General features: G+C 40.0%; 1 protein-coding gene across 9 annotated transcripts in view; it reads left to right on the top strand.

Annotated features, from left to right (window-relative positions):
* The window catches only part of LOC108260062 (RIMS-binding protein 2), a 141093-nt gene that overhangs the window by 76983 nt on the left and 44565 nt on the right, over positions 1-19545 (top strand). For 8 of the 9 annotated variants that reach the window (XM_053676841.1, XM_053676843.1, XM_053676846.1 and 5 more), the window contains exons 3-6: positions 4345-4452; positions 4606-4734; positions 11854-12030; positions 13024-13185. In XM_053676841.1, the coding sequence (XP_053532816.1) occupies positions 4345-4452; positions 4606-4734; positions 11854-12030; positions 13024-13185 (576 nt within the window). The remainder of the gene's footprint in view (positions 1-4344; positions 4453-4605; positions 4735-11853; positions 12031-13023; positions 13186-19545) is intronic. The other variant, XM_053676842.1, reaches the window with a different exon arrangement.

The raw sequence follows: 19545 nt of genomic DNA, 5'->3' as shown, positions 1-19545 counted from the left end.
AACCGGAGAACCCGGAGGAAACCCCCGCAGCATGGGGAGAACATGCAAACTCCACACACACAGAACCACGGTGGGAATCGAACCCCCGACCCTGGAGGTGTGCGGCAAACGTGCTAACCACGAAGCCACCATCCGCCCTCACATTAATTATTTTTAAGCTTAAGATTATGTGGAGTTTCTGCCATACAAATGAATGAGCGGTTACTATAGAAACGGCCTTGTAGTTGAAATACTGTCTGAGCCACGCGGTTATAGAAAATGAATGCCAGGAATGCAAAAACAGTTTGACACAAAGTAGTTTAATTGGAGTACAGGGTTTCGGTGTCGTTGCTCTTGAAAATACTTCCTCATGTGAACATCATTTCGGGGATTGGTGATATAGAGGGAAAAATGTGTAGTGTGCGAGTTTAAAATGTGAGACTGGGAAGTACAGGTGAAGATGCTGGTCTCGGGAGGGACATATTTTTTGAGAATAGGGATGGTTTTACAACCCTGTGTGTGTGTGTGTGTGTGTGTGTGTGTGTGTGTGTGTGTGTGTGTGTGTGTTTTTTGCTGGAGGCAGTGTGTTAGTGTTGTCTGTGAATGATGGCCCCCCTGAGAGCTGAAGGACAAAATGTGTTTCCCCTTCTGAGTCATTAAGAAGCTGTGTGCTGAGCTTTCTGGGGGATTAATGACAGACAGGCTGTAATTGAGGTGTGAGTGTGTGTGTGTGTGTTGTGTCTACTGCAAGATTGGCTTTTTTTCTATTTATAAAATCAAATAATAACAAATGTATCCTATTTAAAAGAAATCACTCCTGCGTCAAACTTTGCCACAGGTACTCGAATCACTCACAAGGTTATAGACAGAATAATAGCTGTTTTGAATGAAGCTGAATCTTCCATTAAATTAACACTACACTGTGCATGTGTAAACCTTAATGTGTGAGGTCTTGGTTTCGGCCAAATTAAATCAGTGTGTAATGGAATATGTAAATGAACAGCCTCCACATGCTGACGGCTTCATCACTCCTCATCTTTTTCCAAAATACGCAGCGTCCTTTCGTCCTTGTTCAGATTGGCCTGCAAATACAAATTCATTAACCCAAATATTTTTTAAAGCAAACTCTTTTTTTTTTTTTTTTTTTTAAGGCAGAAACGCCTTGTTGATGAGAGAGGTCAGCGGAGAATGACCAGACTGATTTGACCTAGCGTTGACATTTTAAGTATTATGTAATGCATCTTCTTGCTGTCTTGCTAAGAATGACATCATTTAAGACTTAACAACAAACAAGGTGAGCTGAAAATTTGGCTAAAAAACTGAACTTATAACACCTACAGGGTTGCCAAGTCAGTGTGAGGAAAATATCCCACTGGCCAAAATCTGACCCTCACAAACCATCCAAAATCATGACTACCGCTGTCCAAGGTATTGTCTTATTTGTATCCTAAAATGATTTTATTAGCATAAATAGTCTATTACTGTACTAGTTAATGACAATGAGTCTTTATTGATCACATATACATTACAGCACAGTGAAATTCTTTTCTTTGCATACCCCAGCATGATACAGCACCCCTGGAGCAGAGAGGCTTAAGGGCCTTGCTCAAGGGTCCAACAATGACAGATTGGCAGTAACCCAGAGCCTTTCAGTGCTGGGGCTTGAAACCCCGACCTTCCGATCAGTAACCCAGAGCCTTAACCGCCAATCCACCACTTTCCCCTGATACGGTATTTTTACAGTAACCCAGAGCCTTGCAGTGCTGGGGCTTGAATTCCCGACCTTCCGATCAGTAACCCAGAGCCTTAACCGCCAATCCACCCCTGCCCCCTGCCCCCTGATACGCTATTGTACTTTCTTTTTTTTCCCTTTCATTTTACTACTTTTTGATCATAATCACCGCCACACCCGCTTTATCATTCATTGATGTTCAGTAACCAAAAGTAACCCAAAGTAACTCTGTCAACACTATTGAGAGGATACAAAAACACCACGTTGTTATGGTAAAGTTGACACCAAACTCCACTCGTCATAGATTTACATTTATACTCGATTTACATTTATATTTACAGCATTCAGCAAATGCCCTTATCCAGAGCAGCTTACAAGAGTGCATACAATGCAACGCATGTAAACTGAGTGCCAGTTTCGTTATATTCATTATAAATCTGTAACCAGGACGGATTCATGTACAACCAGGCTATTTGTACTTTTTGAGGTTGCCAGCAAAGGAAGATGCAGTTACAGTAAGATAAATACTATGTTTACCAAATTTGTCTAATTGTACAGCTTCGTGTGGTCGTAATCACGGTAATCATCAGGAAAAGTGAGTCCTGGTGGTTGATTCTGATTGCACAGCGGTATTCATGCCAGGTTGTGTCTGCCGACGCTGCCTGTCTTCGTCTCCATCCTCCACCTTGGCAGGGTTGTGGCATGTGAGGATTGAGCCTGGGCGTTTTTTTTTATATCCTTTGGCTACAGGTTTAATAGGCAACACGGCTGTTGGTTGATCGTTAGACTAAAAGAGGCAGATGTTAGGGTTTCTAATGACCTCTAGACCAGACACAATGACTATCACAAGCAGAAGTCTGGCATTGTGGGCACACGATCAAGGACTTCAGTGTGTTTAATTAATTGGGTTTCTGAAATGGCTCTTGATTTGGCGCACTGTGAGCAAAAATGGTCCATCACTCTGTTCCATAAATAAGTAGATGCTTTTGTGCTGTTTCCATCTTTAAAAAAAAAAACAACAACGCATTTATAGGTTTATTATTCAAATGTATTCCGATATTAATGAGCTTATAATTATATACTGCCACAGACTGAGTGAACATTAGCAGCAGTTTCCATATCACATAAATGATGGTGGAAAATTGTCACTTTGTAACCTAGAAGAAATCATGGGAGGAGAATATAATTTTATCAGATGTTTTATATTTATTTATTTCAATCTAATCGACTAACACAGTTGTGCTGAATCCCAAATGGCCTCCTATTCACTATATATGCTCACAGTGTACAGAGTATAGTTACCATGCACTCACTGTCCACTTAAATAGGAAGACCTGCGCATTCATGCAAATTATCCAATCAGCTAATCATGTGTCATGCAGATGCAGGTCAAGAGCATCGATTAATGTTCACGTCAAACATCAGAGTACATACAAAAAGTGATCTGGGTGACTTGGAATGTGGTATGGCAGGCAGAAACACCTTGTTGATGAAGAGAGGTCAGAGGAGAATGACCAGACTGATTTGAGTGGACAGGAAGGATACAGTAATTCACCTAACCACTCTTTACAAACATGGTGAGCAGAAAAGCAACCTCAGCCTACCGAAGCATATGACCAATAAAACCTTGTGGAGTTTATGGTTAAGTAGATGCTTTTGTGTTGTCGCCATCTTCAAAAAAGTTTTAAAAATGGAGTGAGGAAAATCTGCTGCAGTGGTGCAGATGTATTACTTTTAGGACGCACACTTGCGTGTGAGATAAAGTTGAGTCAATGAAAAGGAAAATAAATGATAGTATATGTGATGAGGAAATTCAGCAGAAGAAAACATTGAAAACCCTTTCATAGGCTTAAACTGGGATCTTAAAATGGATCTACCGCTGACCTAAAAGCCCTAAAATATAATGTGATTTTAAAATGTTATTTATTTATTTATTTTCGCCTCTGATCGTGTAATTATTGTAATATTTGTGTAAAATTTCTCCCACCAGCCCTATTTTCGGCTGCACTTCTCGAATTACGTGTGTGTGTGTGTATATCTGTGTGGAGAAGTGTAAGTGTTTATTCTTTATTCTGTTGCCCAGTGGGAAATAGAGGGTAGGGATATCCCCCTGGTCCAGCTGGCACTGGCGCAGTGTACACACGAACATATACACACACAGATGCGTACCCACCATGATTCTGGAAGCAGAAGTGTAATAACAGTCCAAAGATCTTCAGTCAAATCTTGGAAATCTCTATTACAATGAAATGCGGCAAAAAAATAGAATTAAAACTGTAATAAATAAATAAATAAATAATGATAATAATAATAATCATCATCATCATCATACAGATTTGTCATAATTAGTGATGTGGTGAAAGCTTTCAGCTTGGTCCAGCTGGGTTAGACACTCCTGAATGTGTGTGTGTGTGTGTGCGTGTGTGAGTGAGTGTGTGAGACTGTGAGAGTGTGTGTTTATTTCGTATTTAAGCCCTTAGGCTATCACTTCCTATTTAGAAAGACTTTTTCACCATGTCCCATTAAGCCATTTAAAAAATAAATAAATAAATACAAATTTGAACCTAATGTTAGATTATTCATCGATGCATAAAAATGACTTTAAATGTATTGTCTTGTCTTTTCTCATGCAGAACGGCGCAGATTATGACTATCTAGTGCGGCAGAACTCTGAGCTTCTGAGCGCACTGGAGGACCTGGAGAAGACCGTCTCCACGCTCCGAGAAGAGAACAGCCTCCTGGTAAGAGAATGGATGTTTAGCCTTGATCTTAGCTGACAGAGAAATAACTCTTGTCTCCTGCAACAGTGTGACTGGTTTGTCTTGTCTATGTGTTCTCTTTCTCTCCCGCTTATCCTCTGTCTTTCTTGTTCTCTCTTTATCCCTCACTCTTAGCGGAAGAGCAGTTGTCCTGAGACGGAGGACAAGGTGAAGAGGCTGAGGAGGAAAAATGCTGAGCTGGCTGTCATCGCAAAGCGTCTGGAGGAGAGGGCACACAAACTGCAGGAGGCCAATCTTAAAGTGGTACACATGCTCACACACACACACACACACACGCATGCACACCCCTGCCTGTACTATTACTCCAAGACCCCTGTCCTAGAACCGTAAACCTTTTCATATGAATGAAATCCATTGTGCTTAGATTTAAGCACACATAAAAGATCAATCATTCAAAATAGATATAAGAAAAAAGATAGAGGTAAATGTAAAAATCTGAAGTTAAATCTTACTAAAGTTTAGGGACATCTGAAGCCGTCTGTTATAGTTGTGGGTAGCATAGCATCCAGTATCCGAAAATAGTAGCCACACCATAAATTGGGACATTACCAGCTGAACATTCCCTGATCTCAAAGACCAGTAACTAACTGGAAACCAGTGTAAGGATCTAAATTCACTTGTTCTAACGGAGCTGCAGCTTTCTAATAATACGGTTGATTAGTGATTTTTACGTTCTCGGTTACGGTGAATGGAAGTAAGCTGTTACACCGTGTCACGGTTTCCCCTTTAAGCAGCGCACTGGAGAGCATGTGGGTGCGCGTGCACCTGCTTTTCGTATGTTGACAATCGTGACATTGTGTACACTGGACACGTGCTTTTGTTATGTTTCTGTTATGTCTCCTCCCTGTTCTGTCATTGGCTGTTACTTCACGTGTGTCTAGATTGGTGTCAGCCATCAGCAATTGACGCTGATCATGTTTGTATATATACCGCGCGCCTCCCAGCGCACGGCGTGGAATATTAGATTAGATTAGATAAGTTTAGTTTAGATTCGATTCGTTACCACAGATACTCATAGTCATAGTTATAATCCATGTTATGTTCCATGTTAGATTCATGTCTGGTTTTTCATGACTTCCAGTTCGTAGTCATAGTTTATGTTGTTTTGTTTCTCGACCCTGTTTTCCGTGACCACGACATTGATTCCTGCCTTGCCCAGTTTATGTCTGTTTGCCGATCGCCTGACCTTTGCATGTTTCTGGATTACGTTTGTGGATCACGATTTGGATTTACCTGCCTGTGTCTCTCATTAATAAAACTGTCAAACTGCAATTGCATCCGTCCTATCTTCGTTACGTCTCGAGACGTGACACACCGCAATAGCCGAGAACCTAAAAATCACTAAGCAACCGTAAACACAACGGCGCAACGCATTCAGCATTCAGTCATTTATTGAGATACAAAAAAAGTCGTTAAAAAAAGCAAGAGAATGATTGCTTTTGGCATTAAATAATAATCTATTGTCATAAGAAGAGATTTTACTCTTGTATGAAGCCTTGTATGAAGTCTAAAAATCTAGATTTACCGTGTAAGCAATACAGTACTTGCCTTTTAATCTTGATTACATGGAGGAAGACGAATGCCTAAATGAATTTCGTGTCAGAAACTTAAAACGAGCTTAAGTTTAAAACATATCAACACAGATTAAATAAAAGACTTATGGTACAATTATATACTGATGCAATTACAATAACATATACCATGAAACATAACATTGTCTTGCTTAATTGTTATGTTGTAATGAGAACAGCAAACCAGCTGTTCTCCCGTAGTATACAGTTACAGTAGAGCTTCACAAACTACATTTACATTTATTCATTTAGCAGACGCTTTTATCCAAAGCGACTTACAAACGAGAAAATACAAGCAATTTTCTCGTAGCAGTTAAAGTCAACACAATGTCTGAATGCCGTCGTCGTTCCATTCGCAGCTGTTGTGTAAAGTCGCTAATATTTTTAGGAGGCCGGGTAAGGCGACCATGCACACATTCGTTCACACCCAGAGGCAGTTAAGTGTAGCCAATCGACGTATTGAGAGGAAGCCCAAGAACCCAAAGGAAAAATACACAGACATGGGGAGAACGTGTTAAACTCTGCACAGAGTGAAAGCAACCATATGTGTTGTCAAGTTGTGAAATGCTGGTGTAGCTATTTCTTGTGATGACATCCAGATTGCTCTTTTAGAGACGTACAAACTAATGAACCTGATCCGACTCATTAAGACTGAGCACGAGAGCAATGTGTGTTGGACTGGGACTGTGATCAAATTCAACAGGAGGCCAGAGTTCAAGGATGCTTCGAACACTTTAAGGCTTTTAAGAGCAGAAGATTGCACAAACTCACAGTTGCACAAGCCTCCAAACCCCTGTGCTCTTCCTTATGTCCTCATTTCGTTTATTCTTAGAGTTGTGACATCTGCCCATTGATCCGTTTCTCAGCACAAACGCTCCCAGCTGAGCAGAGAGTGCTGTTTCTCAGCTTTGTGTTCTGTAATGAACAGGACTCCAGCACGTCTGAAAGGAACGGTTTCATTCCAAATTACAACCAGAAGCACAGATTTAACTTGCTCACTGCTAGTTATAGGAGCATCAAGTGTGTCATTTAATGTTTCTCTTGAGTAATTCTTCTTGGCTAAGTAACGGTTTGCTGCTGTGTGTGAATATTAGCTGTTGTTTCACACAGCCTTTCATTTAATGATCATGATAATAAGTCTTTATTGATCACATACAGTACAGTGAAATTGTTTTCTTCGCATACCACAGTATGTCAGGAAGCTGGGGTCAGAGCGCAGGGTCAGCCATGATTCAGCACCCCTGGAGCAGAACGGGTTAAGTCGGAAATCCAGAGCCTTAACCGTTGACAACCGCCGCCCTTTGGGGTCAACATGGTGGAATCAATGGATGCAATGTCTGTAGATGATATTGAATGTTTACGCATCTCGGAACCTGGTTTCAGTTAATATGTGCTAGGTATATGCAGTAATTTATTGAAATACAAGCAAATTGGTTAACATTTAAGCAACTGTAGGAGAGAAATGGTTTGATTTGCATTTTGTAAATTTATTTATTTATTTATTTTATACCTCTGTATTGTATTTTAGCAGTGTCTAACATGTCTTAGTCAGGAATTTTTATTCACAATAGAACAAGGTACCTGCCAGCACAAAATACAATAGCATTGTACAACTGCGATATAATATGTAACATTAAAGTTTACAGTGGCTTTATAAATTGATTAAAAACAAGCTAAGCACACCCACTCGTAATTACGACTTTGTGGTGGCGCTCATGAGCGTTCAACTTGTAAAGACGATCTTTCCGACATATCTTTGTTACGATTCGAGACTCGATGTGGAAGCAATTGCAGATGAATGTCTTTACAACCAGAACTTAAACAGGGATCGCGGTCTAAACTGGAAAAGCTATAATCGAGGTACTAAACATGAGACTAGGTTCAAAGCATGGAACAAACACATGGCACGAAAACACGACCGCTAGAATCCAGGTAGCTCACATATACTTGGCATCTATACATTTATTTCTCGAACAAAGGTCAAACATAAAACGAGGTCTAAACAGTAAACTGGAATCGTGGCATGATACGAGAACAGGACATGGAACCTTAACCGGTTCGACATCTATACACTCCGTTCCAGCTTTACTCATTAACGCATTTAATACAGCGCGAAGTGAGCAGCAACACGAGGGGTTTAGTAACGAATGTAATTTACCTTGAACGCTGACAGATGGTAACAATTAATACACACCCTCGAAAAACAACCAATGACTAAACAAGGAGGGGACGGAACAGAAATAAACGCACGTGTCCATTGTAAACAAAGTCTCTATAGTCTCTATGTGCTCGCTCTGGTTCGTGCACGCGCACGCCCCTCCGGCTCTCCGTGCACGTCGCCGCCGCAGCGCCATCTGCAGGCGAGATCGTGACAATCTTGAACACACCACCTATTTAGGAGGATCTGTTTCAGCCCGCTTCACTGACACATCCGTGACACGTCATGAGTAGTAATTGAGCTGTGAAATACAGCAGATGTAATAAACACAAGCAAGTTTATTAACGTCATCAATTCTTGTTTTTTCCCCACAAAAATCCCTTTGTAGGAGAAACAAAAATCGATAGATTAAAAACACACCGTCCGAGCAAAGTACAAGTTACACAAAAGAAGAGTTGTCAGAACTTTTAAGTTTAGTCAGATTCTTATTTTTAGAGGGAACTCTTTACATGTTTATGTTTAGTATTCGGAGGAAACATGAACCTAGTAAAGCATTACGGCAAGGATGTCCAATCTTATCCGGAAAGGTCCGGTGTGGGTGCAGGTTTTCATTCCAACCAAGCAGAAGCCACACCTCTACCTCCCAGGGCTGTGTGTGTGCTTACGTGAAAGGAGAGAAATGTGATGAAAGACAGGCAGGTAGAGGAGATAGGGGTGACCGTGACATGCTGTGTGTGTGTGTGTGTGTGTGTGTGTGTGTGTGTGTGTGTGTGTGTGTGTGTCTGTGGTAACTATATTCCAGAAGGCCTCCTGTGCTGAATGGCCACCTGTCTACTCTCTGGTGGCCGTGCAGATAGGTGGCCTGTTGTTACACAGCACCTGTTACACCTGTTTCACTCGTACCCTTCCAGGCGTCTGTTTCGACTACACGCTTCCAGCAACACACAGTCAGGGGTTAATCACTTTAGAAACCCTTTCAATTGAGATGAAAATCAATTGCAAATTAAACTCTAGCAGGTCACTATCTGTTATGTCAGTCATGTGAGCTAGCTGTGGTGATGTGTGTTTGGATTGCTGCTTTAATCTTAATCTTAAATATAAAATAATCTTTATTAGATTACACAGTATTTTAATTATTTTACCTTGTATAGTGAAAAGGAATATGACAGTTGACAGTTGTACATAGTACGTACATAGTACGATAGGTGTATGTCAGTTTAGCTAGCTAGCTAGCGGATTTACCTCATATTCATCACTTCACATGAACCATTGATTAATATAGATTTAAAAGATCAAAAGATACTGCAAATGATTTATTACCCTGTTTTTGGTGGTGGTTTTTTTTTTTTTTTTAATTAGTTTTTGATAGATTTTCATAGTAAAATCTGCTGTTGGGGATCAGGGTGGCTGGAGAGAGAGGGGGGGGGGGGGGGGGGGTTGAGCTAAGCTAGCACATTACCCTGAGGTAAACAGGCTGCTCCTCCTAGCTTACTGCATTTTCCTAGTTTGTATACAATATATCTGGATATTTTGTTATTTTATCCTAACTTTATCCTAACATTACATGGCATTTACTCTGTGTATTAGCCATGTGAGTCTTAGCTTATGTACTTTGGGTATTTAACTATGGCTCATAGTTAGCACTACCCAGCTAACTTCTGTACTGGACCTTTACACACACTCTCTCTCTCTCTCTCTCTCTCTCTCTCTCTCTCTCTCTCTCTCTCTCTCTCTCTCTCTCTCTCTCTCTCTCTCTCTCTCTCTCTCTCTCTCTCTCTCTCTCTCTCTCTCTCTCTCTCTCTCTCTCTCTCTCTCTCTCTCTCTCTCTCTCTCTCTCTCTCTCTCTCTCTGGACCTGTTGGACTGTTTTAGATGTCCTTTATGTCCTGTTTTAGATGTCCTTTATATTTCCACCTTTTGGTTGATAAGCACCCAGCCCTGGTGCTAGTCTTCTGCTTTAGCTAACTGGAGCACTTAGATAAAAATAAATAAATAATAAGTGAAAGTATTTTACATTTTAATCTTAGTTGACTTAGTGTCGTCGTCGTACCCCAACCCCCCCTCCCCCCCAGACACACACACAAACATTCTCTAAGTGGAACTGTCTGCTTGTTTTAGTTTTCATATGTCTATTAATATTTTAATATCTTGAATATTCTGATTTTTAGCTAGGCACTTTGGGTCCCATTTGATGTATATCTACTGAAATATTTGTTCTTACCTAGGTAGCTAAGTATTAGCTACGTATTTTATTTTATGCTGTAGTTTGGACTTCTTGTGTGGTTTTTCTAGCTGTGTCTTTTCCTTTGTCTTAATGCTTGCATTTTGCAGTCCGTACAGGATTTTGCAGAGGGTTTTTTGTGTAATTGTTGCCAAAAATGCTTGCTGTTGCTGCAGCTTTTTTTTTTTTTTCAAAATTTGAGATACAAAGTGTTTTTTTAAATGTTTTTTTATCGTTATTATTATTTTTTTCTTCTTCTTTTTTGCAGAAAACTACTTGAATAGGTGAAATTGCACTTGCACAAAATTGTTTTGCACAGTCTTTCTCTGTGATGTTTGTTGGTAAATGAAACCTTTTAGCTGTACTTGGCTGAATGTGCGTTGTGATGGCAAATGGTCTGCATTTATATAGCGCTTTTTTAACCTTAGCGGATTCAAAGCGCTTTACACTGTGTCTCATTCACCCATTCACACACACACACACCAATGGAAGCAGAGCTGCCATGCAAGGCGCTAACTTGCCATCAGGAGAAACTTGGGGTTCAGTGTCTTGCCCAAGGACACTTCGGCACGTGGGCCGGGAATCGAACCGCCAACCCTACGATTAGTTTACAGTTTACAGATTAGTTTACAACCCACTCTACCATCTGAGACACAGCCGCCCGTGATGACATCATATGATGCGTCTTGGCCCAAATCTGCAGAAACTCTGCAGTAACTTTGAAAAATCGCAAACTCCTCCGAATATTGCAGAGTTTGCTTGATTTTGCATTCATTTCTGCGATTGCGAAATCCTTTAGGGACTGATTTTGTTATCTGTGAAAGAGTATTTGCAGCAGCTCTGAGTAGAGCAAACCCTTCAGATTGTTCAATGGTAAAACACAAGGAAGTTAAAATTAAACCCTAGCATTTCCCTGAATTGGGAAAAGTGTTGTATTGTGTAGTCATTTGTGTGCTATGTGTGTGTGTTTATAGGTGTTATTAGAAATGGAGGAAATTGAATTAGAAGACAGGTTGCCGGTGAAACTTTGGAAATTATAAAAAAGACATCGTCTACTTGGGGAGCTGTGAGTGATCTTTTGGGCTAGCATTAGGCCTGCCCTAGCTGAGCCACGTGCTCAGGATGGGCTGTACTGCTTATGGAGTTCAGTGAGATAAGCTACCGAACACATTTAATGCTTTAAATGGCACGAAAAGGATTTGTTTTTTCTTGCTTATAAATACTAGTTCAGTAAATAAAAGTACTTCAACATACTTGTGTAACTCGGTCTATTCTTATTCGTAGCACGTATTTTCTCGAATAAAGTTTTCACGATTGACAGGACAGTGGGGACTTATAGTAGTATAAAATGACCATGAGGCTGATCCATTTGTTAATTTCTGTCTCTCTGTCTTTCTTTGTTTGTGTGTGCAGGTGAATGCCCCCATCCCTATAAAACCTGGCGCGGTAGAGCAATATAAGAGAGCGTTTGCGAGGCAGCGGGCACGAGACCTAGCTCAGCACGCAGACACACTCCTCTCCAAAGACAAGGAGATCGCCGCACTGCAGCACGAGTGCCGACAGCTAGAGGCCAAAATAGGACAGGACAAAGTACGCCAAGTAGATAATTCATTCATACAACCTTCTTCCTTTATGGAAATTAACCCTTTTTTTTCATGGTTACTAAAGAATTTAAAAGTGTTTTTTTTAATAGTGAATATAAATATTTATAAGAAAACTATAGTGTAATTGTCTTGTTAGACTGTCTAGAGCTTGATATTTGAAACTTTTAGCAGTAATGCCTAATTAATTAACTTTTATTCTATGACCTGTTTTGACTTTGTCTTGGATCTCCCCTGGTGGAAATTGTTTGCCATTACACATACACTAATATACACAGCTATACAATATATTCAGCTTCAAAGAGACATTACTGAATACATAAATGGTGGCAATAAAGGTTTCAAACCACTTGCGATCGTTTCTTACATACCTTTCCTGTTATTTTCAGCCTATAGTTACTGAATAGCGAGCTTTAAGACGGATAACTGAATAATAAGACTTGAAAGGCTTAAGTACAGTGTGAGCGATTATCTTTTAAACCAGTAGCAAAACCCCCACTTTATCCTGAACATGTTCATTTTGTACGAAGGTCCTTAAAGCATGACTCAGCATTTCTCACAGGAAGACGGAAAGATAACTACTGACGTGTTTCAGAGGAAAAGTGAAGCGTGAACATGAATTGCCTAGTCTTTTCCTGACTCACAGATTAAACCAGAACCTTTACAGAGGATAGGATTGAAAAATATAAGTTGTGCCAATTGATACAATAGATAAGTTTCAATCTAAGGACAGCTTAATCAAGCTAATACTATTCATATAATGTAGAATATTTTGTCTGAAGATCACAAACACAGGCTCTTATTCAGTGTTTTGTGAAAGTTCTAGTGAAATTATCTCACTTTCTGACTTAAATTGAATGACTGCTGAGTCACGCTGACATCGAGTATTACTTGATGCACTGATTTTCACTATCTATCTATCTATCTATCTATCTATCTTTGCTCATCTCTGTCTGTGTCTGTATCTCTGTCCTTCTCTCAGCAGGGTGGTCCTGATCCAGCAGGAGCAGGGGAGTTTGAGCGGTTGCTGAAGGAGTCTCAGAAGGAGGTGCTGCGTCTGCAGAGGCAACTCTCGGTCAGCTCAGCTCGGGACCAGAGCTCAGCCGGAGGAGCCGAGAAAGAGCGAGAACAAAAAGAGGCACCCGTAAGAGCGGTTTCTTACTTTACAGCTCCCCCGTGTGGCTCCTCATGGCATAATTTTAGTTCTAAGTAGGCCTCAGTGTTAGGCTGTGTGTTCCTGCTTACGAATCTGCATACCATTATACAGTACACTCATCACTTTGTGTTGCAATTGGCCACTGGTGTGATGTAGCTTTCTAAAGCTTGAACTGAGTAAGATATTAATCTGCTTCCGTTTGTGTTGGAAAGATCCCCCTGTCATTCGTTCATCCTGATATACAGGTCAAACAGAAAAACTTGTGGAATCAAGGCGAGTTTTTTTCAGTCATGGAAAGCTACAGGAAAAAAAATGATCAAATGGATGTAATGTACTGGAAATATTAGTGAAGTCTTGGAAAAGTGTAACGATGATGTATTAAGCTACTAAGATTGCATGTTTTAGTGTATTTCCTTTTAAATGTGGCTTGTGATATTATAATCCAATCAAGGATACTGATCTATTACACAGTGTGAAGCAATCTATACAAAGATGACTACATACACCAATCAGCCACAATATTAAAACCACTGACGGGTGAAGAGAATGACATTGATTATCTCGTTAGAGAGGCACCTGTCAAGGGGTAGGATAAATTAAGCAGCAAGTAAACAGTCAGTTCTCGAAGTTGATGTGCTGGAAGCAGAAAAAATGGGCACGCATAAGGATCTGAGCGATTTTGACAAGGGCAAAATTATGGGGAAGAGGTGGCACAAGGATGCACAGAAGGGAAGCTGGTGGAGGCAGTGTGATGCTCTAGGCAATGTTCTGCCGGGAAACCTTGGGTCCTGGCATTCATGTGAATGGTACTTTGAAACGTACCTCCTATCTGCAAACCTTGCACTGCACCTTGGTCTGCAAACATTGTTGCAGACCAAGAACACCCCTTCATGGCAACGGTATTCCCTAATCGCCACACTGTAAAAATAGTTCAGGAATGATTTGAATGAGTTCAAGGTGTTCAAGGTGTTGACTGAGCCTCCAAATTCCACAGATCACAATCCGATTGAGCATCTGTGGGATGTGCCGGACAAACAAGTCTGAGCCATGGAGGTCCCACCTCACACCATACAGGATCTGCTGCTAACGTCTTGGTGCCAGATACCACAGCACACCTTTAGAGGTCTTGTAGAGTCCATGCCTCCACTGCTCAGCGCTATTTTGGCATCAAAAAGGGTCCTACACAGAATTAGGCAGGTGGTTATAATGTTATCATTTATCAATGTATATTGTGACATTCCCAAAAATGTAAATATATAAATAAATAATCTTTGCTACTTTTGGCAGTTTAATCTTTCAAACTTACCTAATTGTGATTTAATTCTTGGTCAAAGGGAACACTCGTCCGCTGCATTTCTGAGAGCAGTTTAATAGTGCCCAGTCATGTAATCAAGCTGGTAAAGATTTCTAATACTTATCTGAGTCATAAGAAAATCAAGAACAAAACTAGAATCTGAGGAGAACAAAAAAGCAGGGTTGGTCAGGGCCACTATTTACATAGCAGAGTCAATCTACCTATTTTTTTATTATTATTTTATTTCCATTTATTTATTTATTTTAAAGAAGATGGTGCCAACAGTACTGACCACAGGGGGCAGTCACTTCTATATCTCCTCACTGAGTGACTACTAAGCTCTGAAGCAGCTTAACTGAGTTCTCTGAATGTTTTATTTCTGTCTGAATTTTCTGTTTAGGTCACTGTTCAGCTGCAGCACTGTCAGAATGTGCTCATTACTAAGCAGTTTTACTCTGACCATGAATGCCAGATGCTTACAGAGTGATTATTGCACAGCACATTTGTTCTCAGTGTTCATGAGTGGGTGTTAATGTGTATACAGGCAGTTCTGGTACAGCTTCTGCAGTGTCTAACAATCATAATACAATCATCAAGTGTGTGTGTGTGGGTGTGTGTGTATGTGTGTGTGTGTGTGTGTGTGTGTTTAGGTTTAGTAAGGTTTTGCAGGGCTTAGTGTGTGTTTAAACTGATATAAATTATGTTTGCTGCTCTTACATAATGGACTAGGCCATCATCCGCTACATTGCCTAATGAGCTGACTGTTGAACTTAAGCCAGAGAAAGACTGAGATAAAGAGCGTGTGGGCTAAAGTAAAGGGATTAAGATATGCATATAGCTTGCTACATAACTGTTACAGACATGATCTTACCACAGTTTCGATGCTCATATACATTATGTTTTTGTTTTTTCCCCCAGAAGCTCAGTAGGTGCCGTTTGTTAACCACAAGCTATGCGTCTGGAAACTAGCTGCATTGCAATTTACTAAAATATGAAGAAAGAAAAAAAAACCACAACAGGGTGTGTGGTTATAGGAAATATTCAATAACGGGGTAGTGTGGTGTGGCCCAACGTGAAGTGGAGTTACTGTTACCACTCCAAAGTTGATTATTTTCCAATAACAGCATGTTCCGAAACATATTATTTCACTTATAACTCAGCATTTGCATTTTTCATTAACCTTAACATTAAAATTTCATAATAGTAATCACCGTATAGTTACATGTAATGTTGTGGGACATGAGACTAGTTACTTCCTGTTAGCATTTACGTTATAACAGCTATATCCTGTCACATGTTACAAACACTCCTTCCAAAAACTGTTAAATAAACATCTCCTTACAGAAAACTTCACCATATCAACAATGTAGGTTTTTCTTAGTTAAATAACAGCACAGTATTTTATCCATTTATCATTAGGGTTAGATTATTTGTATATACAAGTGTCTCCGAACGAGCTGTTAGTAATGAAATGATAATGGATAGTTGAGGTTATAAGTTTATATACGCCTCGTAGAATCTGCAAAATGTTAAATAATTGTAAAAAAAATAAAATAATAAGAAACAGAGGGATCATTAAAATTGCATTTAGTTTTTTATTTAGTCCTGCCCTGAATAAGTTATTTCACATAACAGATGTTTACATATAGTCCACAAGTCACAATAATAACTGAATTTACACAAATGAACCAGTTCAAAAGTTTACACACGCTTGATTCTTAATACTGTGTGTTGTTACCTGGATGATCAACGACAATCAACGTTCATGAGTCCCTTGTTTGTCCTGAGCAGTTAAACTGCCCACTATTCTTCAGAAAAATCCTCTAGGCCCTGCACATTCTTTGCTTTTCAGCATCTTTGCATATTTGACCCCTTTCCAACAGCTATATGACGTCGAGATCCATCTTTTCACACTGAGGACAACTGAGGGACTCGTACACAACTATTACAAAAGGTGCAAACATTCTCTGATGCTCAAGAAGGCAACACGATACATTAATAACCAGGGGGATGTAAACTTTCGAACAAAGATCAATGATCCGAGTAAATTGTTTCTCTTTTGTTTAAACATCTTTTTTTTTTTCATTTAGTACTGCCCTTCGAAAGCTATGTAATATAATAACAATTTAAAGATATAAAGATGCATAAATAGCTCCTAATAAAGCAATCCATTATGATTAAAAGCCCGTGATCAGAAGATGGCCCGCAGCCAGCAACCAAACACTCTCAAAAACCCTTTTTAAACTTTTGGATAATTTTTCATTCGCCATTTCAACCCTAGATGTGATCCCTTCCAACCAGATCTTACCAGTAGAACGAGACAGTACGAGACTTACAGAGATCAAATTAAGCAAGCAGGACGATTCTGTCCTGTATTATGCATCATGATGATTCAGACATGTAAATTTTAGTTGACAAATATCCTTCTCTGATGGAATAGAAGGCCTTGAGGCTTTTACTGTCATAAGTCTGTCCTTACATCCAGCAAATACTGTACTACAGTTGAGTTTGAGAGAAACTCATATGTAATATGTGTGTTACCCAATTTCCTGGCTTTACTTTACTTTTCCTACTGTTGCTGTAAAGCCTCCATGAGAACGACAGCACTGGTAATCTGGTCATCTGTGACAGACACACACACTCATGCCTTGTGCAGAAAGGGGCCAGGTTGCATGTACTTTAATCCCCTGTGACAATGGAATGGTATGGTCCAGTAATCCCCTGGCTGTTACAGTGGTAGCGGTGACAGGGTTTTGGATGGTTTGGACTCCGAACCAGTGACCAAACTAAAGATTTGACCAACTCTCCTTGCACAGGGTCTAACTTATTCTCAGCACACAGAAAACAGGGTATGTGTGTATTGCGTGTTTGACTGGTTTGCATTGTTGCATTGTCAGTTGCATGTGTTATGCGTAGTTGGTGTAAGTATTAGGTCAGTATATGTGCTCTGTGCATGCTATTCATGTTGTTCTTTTTTTTTGCAAATATACACCCAAACATGAATAATGCACTAATAGTGTGAATCTAACTTAAGCCTTATTGTTTAGCTCCTCTGTAAATGGATTTACCTTCCAGGTCATATACTGTACATTTATGATGTTCAGTACAGACACAGGGACTTGGTTGCGAGGTTGCGTGCGTGTGTACAGGAAGTCTGTTTTTCTGGAAATTACGTTGAATTCAGCAGCGATGGTCTGAATCTCTGCTGTATAACCCACAGAGATTTTGAGCTTAGCCATATCTGGGGAATTTGTACACAGAGTGGTGACATGAATCGACACATTGCTGCAACAGGCAAACGTGTAGCACTCAGTATCAGCACATCGATATGTATTTAAAAAGGGAAACGGCACTCGGGCCAATCCATTAAGGTGCTTTTAAAAGAAGTGATCCAGTTACCCATTTCAGTAGTGTACAGGGATTACTGCAATGTGCTTATGGCAAACGAGGCCTACTGCTTCTGATCTACCGGCCTTAGCACTACTCAGTACAACATGTTGGCTAGCAACAGCTACTGACTTGGCTGTACAATTAGCCTAGCATAAAGGTAGATATGTGTTAGCTGTTAAACAGAACAGGCACTGGACTGAACCATGAGCTGGAGCTAAAGGTTTAAGCATTTGGGTTCTCTGTTATCAAACCATCCCATGATGGGTTAACGCACCATCCTTGAGTTTATGCTTCTGGAGAGAGAGAGAGAGAGAGAGAGAGAGAGAGAGAGAGAGAGAGGGGCTCAAAATGAAGTTGCTAAAGTGTTAATTAATTTAATGTTAAGACAATAATTACAGTTACATTTAATCATCTTTGAAACAGTGCTTATTAATGAAGTTGATATACTTTAACAAAACAAAAGGAAAAATAGCTTTTTCAATGATTTTTTCAAAAGAAATGTCAAAAGATGTGTTCTTCTGTGGAAAAAGTAAGTACACTCTTGGCCTCAGAAGTTAGTATTGCCCGCTTTAGCAGAAATAAGTTCTTGTAGGCGTTTTGCATAATTGTCCACCTGTTTCTGAGATCAGCTTGCTGGAATTTTTGACCACTCTTCCGTGCAATATTCTTTCAGTTGCAAGATGTTTGAGGGTTTTCTTGCATGTACTGCCCATTTCAAATCCCCTCACAAAATTTCAAATCCGGGCTTTGATTAGGCCGTTCCATAACTCTCCATTTCTTCTTTTTGAGCCATTCCTTGGTGGATTTAGGATTATTATCCTGTTGAAAGGTTCACTTTTGGTTCAACTTCAATGTTTGGATAGATGACCTCACATTATCTTCCAGCACTCTTTGATATGATGCAGAATTCATATTTGAATCAATGAATGCAAGCTTTCCAGTCCCTGAGGCACCAAAGCAACCCCAAATCATAAAATTTCCACCACCGTGCTTCACAGTCGGTATGAGGTGCTTCTCCTGAAAAGCTGTCTTTGGTCTGTGCCAGACATGTCTGCTGTTACTGTGGCCAAACAACTTTATCTTTGATTCGTTTGATTATTCCAAAAGGCCTGGTCTTTGAATGTAGTCTTGCTCTAATGTTCTTTTTAGACAGAAAAGACTTTTTCCTGGCACGCCTCCCATGCAGGTCAAATTTGTGCAATCTCTTTCTGATAGTAGAAGCATGCACTTTGACAACAATAGTTGCAAGACTTATTAGCACATCCTGTGATGAAATTTTGGGGTTCTGGTAGACTGTCTGCTGTCAGACGGTCTGCTCTTGGGCTGAATTTGCTGGGATGGCCAGTGCTTGACAAACTGGCAGTCGTTTGAAATCTGTACCACTTGGGGATGATTTTCCTTACAGTGGAATGATGTATTTCAAATAATTTGGAGATCTTTTTAAATCTCTGAGGGTGCCAGTCTCATAGGCACCCTCAACTTTTTTTCAGGCCTTACAGAACTCTTTAGATATTGGCATGACGACACCACACCCCTCATTAATGGAAAACCAGTCAATAAATATGAGAGGGGTGTAAATTAGACAGGTTCCATCTGCACTCCCTAAGCAGGTTCTAATCACTAGCACCCAATCTTGAACACCTGATTCTAATTATATGGATTTG

Source organism: Ictalurus punctatus, chromosome 28, assembly GCF_001660625.3.
Source record: "Ictalurus punctatus breed USDA103 chromosome 28, Coco_2.0, whole genome shotgun sequence".
NCBI lineage: Eukaryota > Metazoa > Chordata > Actinopteri > Siluriformes > Ictaluridae > Ictalurus > Ictalurus punctatus.
This window is presented reverse-complemented; position numbering and strand designations above follow the sequence as displayed.